Source organism: Podarcis liolepis (genome assembly GCF_965112155.1).
Source record: "Podarcis liolepis genome assembly, chromosome: 2".
Lineage (NCBI taxonomy): Eukaryota > Metazoa > Chordata > Lepidosauria > Squamata > Lacertidae > Podarcis > Podarcis liolepis.
Window position 1 is genome coordinate 33,411,772 of NC_139555.1, and position 9,838 is coordinate 33,421,609.

The 9,838-nt window shown below is 45.8% G+C and overlaps 1 protein-coding gene across 1 annotated transcript in view; it reads right to left on the minus strand.

Annotated features, from left to right (window-relative positions):
* Window positions 1-3,582, minus strand: part of ACSF2 (acyl-CoA synthetase family member 2) — a gene marked incomplete at its 5' end in the record, with an annotated part of 62,027 nt that extends 58,445 nt beyond the window's left edge. The window contains 2 exon segments of the mRNA XM_083487136.1: window positions 3,072-3,294; window positions 3,297-3,582. Of these exon segments, the coding sequence (XP_083343262.1) occupies window positions 3,072-3,294; window positions 3,297-3,582 (509 nt within the window).
* Window positions 3,583-9,838: the final 6,256 nt, after the last annotated feature.

The window sequence follows — 9,838 nt, forward strand, 5'->3', positions numbered from 1 at the left end:
CAGTTGGGGAGGGGTTTGCAAGAATCTGGAAGCTTGTTTTTTTTCTGCATTTTTATGATTTTCTGTGACCATTGGGCTACTCTGCTGTTTTTTTAAAAAAAATCTGGGTTTGAATTTCTGTGTGCTGGGTGGCTGGGGGAACAGTTGGGGAGGGGTTTGCAAGAATCTGGAAGCTTGTGGGTTTTTTCTGCATTTTTATGATTTTCTGTGACCATTGGACTACTCTGCTGTTTTTTTAAAAAAATTATGGGTTTGAATTTTGAAGTATGTGTGACTTTAAAGAGCACTTAATAAACTCTTGTTGTACCAAATTTGGCTTTGTTTGGACATTTTTTGACCATAGGAACGCATTAATTGATTTTCAATGCATTCCTATGGGAAACTGTGCTTCGCAAGACGAAAAATTCGCTAGATGAAAAAATTCGCGGAACGAATTAATTTCGTCTTACGAGGCACCACTGTATCTTAAGGGCTGTCACATGAAAGAAGGAACATGCTTGTTTTCTCCTGCTCTGGGGGGTAGGACTCGAACCAGTGGCTTCAAGTTCCAAAAAGGAGATTCTGACTAAACATTCAGAAAAAACTTTTTGACAGTAAGAGCTGTTTGACAGTGGAACAGACTCCCACAAAAGATGGTGGACTCTCCTACTTTGAATGTTTTTAAGCTGAGGTTGGATGGCCCCCTGTCATGGATGCTTTAGCTGAGATTCCTGCATTGCAGGGGGTTGGGCTAGATGACCCTTGGGTCCCTTCCAATGCTACGATTCTATGATTCTATAAGGCAAGTATGACATTTTATTAGCAATCCTGTTTATTCTGTGGGGAGAAAAGCAGCGCAAAAGAGCCCTTGGAAGCATAATGCTGGGCTGCGGAGTTTACTAGTTTAGACCCTGTACTTCTAATTTGCATTATCATCTCAGCTCAAAAGCTTGGAAAGACAACAAGGTAAATATCCTCCTTTTTATAGCTTATTACATATTTTATTAAGGATTTTCTTGTTTTACAGAACAAGGTAAATATCTTTAAAAGGTGTGTTGAATCAGTTACTTTGTATGTTGACAGTCAGAGATACCCACTGAGCAGATAAACTTACCAGTAAAGACAGCAGAGTTCACTTTCTAGTGAAACTGCTGACCCCAAAGCACATGCATTCCCTTAGGCAATATTTGCCAAAATTACCTCTGGTATCAGCAAATGAGCCAAGAACAGCATTGGATCTCTGGCTGCAAAAGCAGGATGTGATGGGAAGCACAGACCTCGGTACAATATGAAGATGGCAGCTGAGCCCGGAAATACAAAAGTCTCCCATGAAAACTAGCTTTGATGATTGCAAGAAAAGTGGTTCAGGACTCGAGGAATCATTTTTAAAAAGTAATTAAATCCAGACGAAATCATGGCATTGAAATATAACCCAGGGGCATCACATACATAGCTTGAGTGTTCTAACCACCCTTTATACCAGTTGACCCAAGGTGAGTGTTTCTGCTCTATATTCCAACACCATCCCCATGGAAATCAGAGGGGAAAGGAAGAAAATCCAGAGTTATGCAGATGGCCCTCTGGGAACGGAGATGTATCACGCAAGGGTCACATTACTCAAATTCACCCTACTTGTGTTCTCTTTTTTGCACCAGTTGAAATCATGCTGCCCTTTTGTGCTTTGACTGCCCCTTTCCCACCAAGTCTATGGCAGTTTGAATCACAAGGCAAAAAGGGAGCACGGGTGTCCACAGGGATTTTTGTAGAGGGTGGGGAGAGTAAAACACTGAAAGAGGGGGAGCAGGATAGTTCCCCCCCCTCAAACACACACACAAACGAGAGAGAATGGTGCCTAAACAGGTTGCCTTACATCATAGAATCATAGAATTGTGGAGTTGGAAGGGACCCCATGGGTCATCTAGTCCAACCCCCTGCAATGCAGGAATTTCAGCTAAATCATGCATGACAGATGGCCATCCAACCTCTGCTTTAAAACCTCCAAGGAAGGAGAGTCCACCACCTCCCGTTGGGAGTCTGTTTCACTGTTGAACATCTCTTACTGTCAAAAAGGTCTTCCTGATGTCTAGTCAGAATCACCTTCCTTGTCACTTGAGGCCACTGGCCTCCAAAGCAGGAGAAATCAAGCTTACTCCATCTTCCATATGACAGCCCTTGAGATATTTGAAGATGGCTATCATCTCTCAAGACTCCTCTTTACTAGACAAAACGTACCCAACTCCCTCAACTGTTCCTCACAAGGCTTGATTTCCAGACCCTTCATTATCTTGGTCACCCTCCTCTGAAATCCTGTAACTTTTGAAACCACAAATGTTCTGGTTTGTTTGTTTGTTTGTTTGTTTGTTTGTTTGTTTGTTTAGTTCCCCTTTTGTTGTGCTGTCATGCAGAAGTGCCATTCTGGACAGCAATAATGCAGTAACATGGGGAAGCATCCCAGAACAACTTTTTAAAAATGATGCATGTGTCAATGTGGTATATAAATCCACTACTATTGCATCAGGGACTTGTTGCAGAAGACACTTGCAAACACACACACACACACACAACCACACAAAACAACCCACACCAAAAAAAATCCCCAAAAGTTTGGATCTGCCCAAAGTATCTTTTTGATAATGGGGATTCCGCTGAACTCTTTTCACTTCTCTTCACTTGCTTTGCTTCCGTTCAAGCCTCTGCTGCACTAACCTACGCCTGAATCAATGGCCTCTTGGCATAACACCCCCAAATTTATGTCCGGATATATATACACCGTATATATTGCCACTTCCTCCCCTCCCCGCAGCGCACCACTCCCGCCCACCCCGTGTCCTCAAAATACCTTCATCCCAACTTTTCTCTGGCAAGCGCAAATCGACCCTGGCAGCCCCTTTGCATTCCTATCACCCTCTTCTCTCCAGCCCCGAGGAGGGAGAGCGCAACAGCTCCAAATATAGCACCCCAAGTTATTTGACCCTTAAAAAGAAAGTGAAACCCTATGGGCTCCCCACCCCGCGCCGGCCTGCAGCCCCCCACCCCCATTTCTTGGGGTGCCCCGTTCACCCCAGAGCATCTGTTCCTTTGGCCCCCTGTACCTGACCCGATGAATGCCCCGGAGGCCAGTTCGAGCCACCAGCACTGCCCAACCCTCCCTGGCGACTCTCTTCAGCAGGCCGGTGGTAGAAGCCATGGGCCCCCTCTCCCAGCAGAGGCGTAGCCCCCGCCACAGCCCCGCTGCTTGCAGTTGCCTCTCCCTCGGGCAGGGGAAGAGCCGCCGGCCGGCCGGGAGCAGCGAGGAGGAGGGTGGGAGCTGGGGGTGGGAGGGAATGGGAGGCAAACGGGGCGGCGCTGCCGGCGCTCAGCCCGCCTGGCTGCAGCACCTCCTGCAGCCTCGTTAGCTAGAAGGAAGTGGAGGCGGGCGGGAAAGAAGGAGGCAGCTGGAAGAAGCCTCTTAGGTGCCGCTGAAGAACTCCGTCGCCCAGCGCGGAGGACGGCGAGGCGAGGCTGGGAAGGCGAGCGAGCGGTTCTTTCGCCCGCAGCTCGCTCTCTCAGCGCAGCCTTCGGTCTAATAAGGCATCGCTTGAAAGCAGAAGGAGCCTCTCGCATTTCGGGAGAGGAGAAAGCTACAATCTGACTGACTCTGCACTCCTCCGCCCCCCATATATTGTTCAAGTTGGCACCTCTGCCTAGGTTCCGCTTTGTTTGTGGGGTGGTGTTTTCGACAGGCCCACCATAAGGGTGTGAAAGTACCTACTAGTTTGGCAGGGCATGCACTGTGCTGTAATTTCTATGAAGTTTTGAGAAGTTTTGAGATAGTTACCTCAACAAGATGTGGGGCTCAGGGCTCTAGCAACCATATACAGTGGTACCTCAGGTTACAGATGCTTCAGGTTACAGACACTTCAGCTTACACACTCCGCTAACCCATAAATAGTACCTCAGGTTAAGAACTTTGCTTCAGGATGGGAACAGAAATCGTGCTCTGGTGGTGCGGTGGCAGCAGGAAGCCCCATTAGCTAAAGTGGTGCTTCAGGTTAAGAACAGTTTCAGGTTAAGAACGGACCTCCAGAACAAATTAAGTACTTAACCTGAGGTACCACTGTACTGTATCCCAGAACACCCTATAGGGCTGCAGCCCCCCCCCCCCGCCTGTAAAGCACATTCTTTCCCCTCTGACAGCACTCAAGCTGCCTGAAGCAGGGTCCACGGACTGTTACAACAACCACGATCTGTTTGTTTTTAATTTGAATCAGCAGTTCCACTGTTTGATTTCATAGATATGAAGAACAGTCCTACATAGTTTCCATAGTGAAGTATTAGAAAATGAAACACACTAAACCTAAAGTGCACCAACCTGGTATTTCATGGGAGGGTGTTATACAAATACATCCATGAATTAATAGCTAAATAATTAAAGTGCCTATCCTTTTTTCAGCTTAAGAGCTCTCAGAAGAGTGTTCAGTATTCCGCGTTCAGCAAAAGCACCCTGCACAAACTGAAGCCAAGCAGCTTTTCCAGGGTTGCATGTTGAGCAGGATTGGCCCTCCCAGCTCTGGTCTGCTTAAGATAAAACGTGTTTGTTTACGCAGATTGTGTCTCTGCATAAAGGTGGAAGTCTTTATTAACATATTGGAAAGCTCATTATATCATGAGGCACACATGAAAAGAGAAGTTCAAAATAACAAAGCAGAAGAGACACACAAGCTAATAACTGTATCTCCTGGGACACATTCAGCCTGCAATCTCCATTTTAGGACATAGTCTACAAGCTGACCTCAAGGCTACAACTTCTAGCCAAATTTTTGTACTTATTTATTTTTGTTTTCTTAATTTCCCCTCCCTCTTGCTTTGTGTTAAAGTTGTTGTGTTGTTTTTTTGGGGGGGAGGTAGTCTGCATAAGGCTTTGAGACCCTTCTGCTTCTTGGAGTCCTGAATCCAGCAAGGGTTAAATCTACTTTAGTTAAGCACCATGATCAGCATCCAAAAAAAAAAGAAAAGGAAAAAAACGAATGAGCTGGGCTGCAAGGAGGAGCCTAGCTCTTGGCAGGGAGCTGGAAGGACAATAGCCAACAGTGTGAGAGAGTTCAGCTAGAAGCAGGCAGAAGCTAGAGAGACAGGAGGCATGATTGATTTATGCTGGAATCCAAAGCTGTGACTATGGGATAAGCAAGATCTTTTGGAGTGTTAATGCTGTGAGTCCTTCCACCTTAAGCTCAGGTTGTATATATGTGTAAATAAACCATATATCCTAAAAACACCACAGTCTCTGCTGTCCCTCATACCAAGGAAACCAGACCTCGGGTAAGTGCCTGGAATCTCTCATAGCTCAGAGATTCGGGTGGCATGTAATAATATCTTACATGAAGAATTCTGGAGAACCTAAAAGTTTGCCACAGTTTTGTGACATTTTGGTTGGTCCTAATAAAGATAATAGACCAACTGTGTTTCCCCCCCTCTCTCAGATGGACCAAGTCTGCCACCTTTGCTTTCTGTTCTTAAAAGTACCCCACTACCTGCATACTAAAAAAAAAAGAATTAAGACGGCTGACAGTTAATGCTTAGTGCTCTAACCTAAAGAGACATAGAAAGCATCAAGCCTTATGGGACAAAGGGTGTGTAGATATATGTCCAAATTATAAAAGTGATAATTGCCTCAGTATATGGTCACAACAATACAGACCAAAGTACAGAATGCATTAAACTGTGGGTGGGAAGTAAACTTTAGAAACACGGTATCTTCATGAGTAGCACATGCAACTGTCTTACTAGATGTGTGGATGTGCAATTCATTTGATCCTTACCCTCTAATGGCCCTTCAGATATTGCTAGACTCCAAATTCCATCAACCCCATCCAGCCTAGGATGATGGGAATTGTGGCCTCCATATGTTGCTGGCAGTGTTACAAACTGAGATATGAAAGCTAGGAGCTGAATGGCACTGTAAACCTAGCTTATGGGCGCAACAATGGAATGTCTAGGGTGCTTTTTTATAACAAGAATACAAAGCTGAAAATGAATGAACGGCATCTAAAATGTTATATGTTCATCTTTCACATGGTCTAGTCCTTCCGCTGCCCACCCCCCTAATATTCTTAAGGGGGTCTCTTCTTCAGTCTTCAGAGAGTAGCTGGAAGTGGGGAGGCAGAAAAAGGACCTCCTTTCCTTCCACTCTGCAGTTTTAAGTACTGTGCCCAGAGCTCAGAAACTGCTCACTCTAATTAAATTCCCTATTGCAAAATATGCCTAGAATAACAAGAGTTTCAAACACTGGTTGCTGAACTACAAGTTCCCTAGTCCTGTTTTATTGAATGGTCACCAGCAGTGCTTTTCTTTTAGAAAAATGGTGCTGGCATCCACCATCAAGATGTTACAGTAAGTGCCACACTTTTAACCAGTGCTGCTGCTGCTGCTGCTCCTCTTCTTCTTCTTCTTCTTCTTCTTCTTTTAAAAAGTGCTGATACTGTGTACCCTTGAGTACCCCCAGAAAAAAAGCACTGGTCACCAGCATGAATGAACCTCTCAGCAGATGAACCTTTCAATACCTGTAGTAGATAGGTAGCCGTGTTGGTCTGCCATAGTCAAAATAAAAAAATTCCTTCCAATAGCACCTTAAAGACAGTTGTCTAATACAAGGAGTTCCTCCTTTATTAGCTTCTGTTTAGAGTAGAGAACGCTGATCAGATGTTTGAGCAGCTTCTTAGAGAAAGTGTTGCTTAGTTGGTCTTTAAGGTGCTATTGGAAGGAATTTTTTTATTCTTTCAATACCTGTTCAATTGACACATGTACCAGTGCAAAAGCACTGTTAGATGAAGGTGGGAAGGTGATCTTCCAATCTTCCCTGGAGTCCCCAGCATCACATCCCATGCTGTTAAAGAGGGACTGAACCTCTGAACCAGCTATTCAGAGAACATGGGCAGGTGGGGAAGTGGGGGAAATCACTTCCCACTTTTTCCTCCAGCAGAGGACCTTGTGGTTAGAGTTCCAACCACAAATAGCCTAGACTGGAGCCAAACCTGTTGGTATATTTTACAACTTTCAATGCTCCAACAGCTTAAGCCCAGGGTGGATAATGCAATGTGTTCCAGGTGTTGTGGGAATTCAACTTCCATCAAGCCACAGCCAATGGGCATGGAGTTGTAGTCAAAACTGTCTGAAGGGCACGCCCTTGGCTAGTTGTGACTTAAGCTGTCTCAGGCAGTTGAAGGCGGAAATAATAAATACAAACTAACCCGGTCTTTGGGCAGCTATCCACAAGCCTTTGGAGCCTGCAGGAGTTCCCGCCGGGCTCAGAAGGCTTGCGGATAGCAGCAAGGTCCAGGAGCGAAGGGGGCTGGGGTCGGGGGAAGCTCGGCCTTCCCCTGCCCCAGCCCCGTGGCTAAAAAGGAACCAAGACAGCCAACGGGATCCATCCCGCTGGCTGTCTTGGCTTCTTTGCTCTTGGAGGCTGGGGGGGGGATAATTTTTTTCCTTTATTCCCCCCCCAGAAGTGTGCTTGCACACGAAAGCTCATACCAAGAACTAACTTAGTTGGTCTTTAAGGTGCTACTGGAAGGAATTTTTTTGTTTTTGACTATGGCAGACCAACACGGCTACCTATCTGTAACAAACTAACTAGATTGTAACCACCAATGCACACAATGGGATTTACTTCTGCATGAGCACAGGACTGTGTTGTGTAATAATAAAATAATAATTAGTAATTATGGCAACACAGATCAAGGATCAAATGGCCCATTCACACTCAGAAAGCATTCTATGAGTTACACATTAACAGCCATTCAAAGTAGGGGAATTTCCTGAGTGACTCTCACAAACTGAAGGACGGGCAGCCAAGTGTGTCAAAGGAGCACCAGTAGAATTGACAGAGCGGCATTTTAAATGTTTCCATGGATTCATAAAACATAAGGGCCATGCTGGATGAGGCCAAGAGGTGACTAGGGTCGTGTGGCATGTGATCATGCCTCTAGCCTAGGACCTCTGCCATACACACTACCCAGGTTTGCACACCAGAGAGGTCACTTTGACACTGCTAATGCAGCAAAAACAACACAGGAGGCAGCAGTTGCGAGTTACTGGGTTTTCCACAGCCTCAGCAGGCGCTGTGATTCTCCAGTGGTTTGACTTCACCCCAAAGGCGCACTCCATTGTCTCCCAAGACAGACAAATGCTAACAACAGATCTGCCTCTTGAATTAATCTTTCAGGAAATATATTTGTTCCTCTGTTCTTGCCCTGCCTTCCTAATCCACATCCTTATAAAATAACAGCATGTGTGTTCTGCATCTCTAAAGCCCTTGATTTTTTAAAATGCCAGTTATTCTGAACATCTATGACTTAGTGCATGAAGAATCTTGTGTCCTCTATTAGCCATTCCTGCAGAAAGAATCCGGCTGTTCAGTGAAACTTCTAATGAACTGTGAAAAACAGTGGACATATTAAAGGGCTTGGGGATGCTGCCATGCTCAGGGTCTGGCAAATTACAGCTGTCTGTGAAAGTACAGTGATACCTCGAGTTAAGAACTTAATTTGTTCTGGAGGTCCGTTCTTAACCTGAAACTGTTCTCAACCTGAGGTACCACTTTAGCTAATGGGGCCTCCCGCTGCCGCCGCCCCACTGCCGTGTGATTTCTGTTCTCATCCTGAAGCAAAGTTCTTAACCTGAGGGTTAACAGGGTCTGTAACCTGAAGTGTCTGTAACCTGAAGCGTCTGCAACCTGAGGTACCACTGTACTGGGCCCCAGAGCAGATTGGTATGGCTGTCCATGACTGGCTTCTGAATCAATTGTGTTATCATTTTTCTACTACTTGTATCTCCTCCTGCATTCTTCTGGTTGGTACGCTAATTCAGAGGATATGTCAAGTTTGGAAAGTGAAAGCCCTTCGGTGAAAGAGGACAAATTAGGTCATCTCTAGCCTTACAAATGGGTTAAACGACAGAGCCTAGGACTTGCCGATCAGAAGGTCGGCGGTTCGAATCCCCGCAACAGGGTGAGCTCCCGTTGCTAGGTCCCAGCTCCTGCCCACCTAGCAGTTCAAAAGCACGTCAAGTGCAAGTAGATAAATAGGTACTGCTCCGGCGGGAAGGTAAACGGCGTTTCTTTCTGTGCACTGCTCTGGTTCACCAGAAGTGGCTTAGTCATGCTGGCCACATGACCCAGAAGCTGTACGCCGGCTCCCTCGGCCAATAAAGCAAGATGAGCGCCGCAACCCCAGAGTCGGTCATGACTGGACCTAATGGTCAGGGGTCCCTTTACCTTTAGCCTTCTTTCCTGAATCAATTCACAGCGATGTCACAACCTTTGCTTTGTAGACAGCAAGGAGCTTAACACTTCTGTCTCAGTAAGCATTGTCATGTTTTAGGTAGTATTACATAACTCAGAAAGGTCTGGAAGCAGATTTTTCATGGTAGGAAATGAGCCACAGAATGAACCAGAAAAGCCACCAAAAGCCACTGTAAACCACTTATGGTTCAGTTTTTATGAGTCCATAAAAACTGGAAACTGCTTTGTGTCATGAATGAAAAGTAATCCACCATGAACGCAGTAGGCTCCTCTTTCTTTCAACTCTCCCTTGTGCGAATCCATATACAAGTTAGAGATTTGTGAGAGGAAGAGTGACTGATGAATAAGCAGCCTGATCTTGGATTTGCTTGCCAGGAGCGGCCCATTCTGTTTTGTCACCTGATGTGAAACAGGAAGGTGTCACCCCAAAAGCCACACTTATTGGGGTCACACAGCAGCAGTGGCTTCCAGTGAGATCTCGCCAGAAGCCACAGCTGTGCAACCCCAGTGGTGGCAGGAGCAGGTGGGGCACCTAAGGGAGCACCATGGGATCCCGCCACTTTAGACAGTTGCTTCATCCCA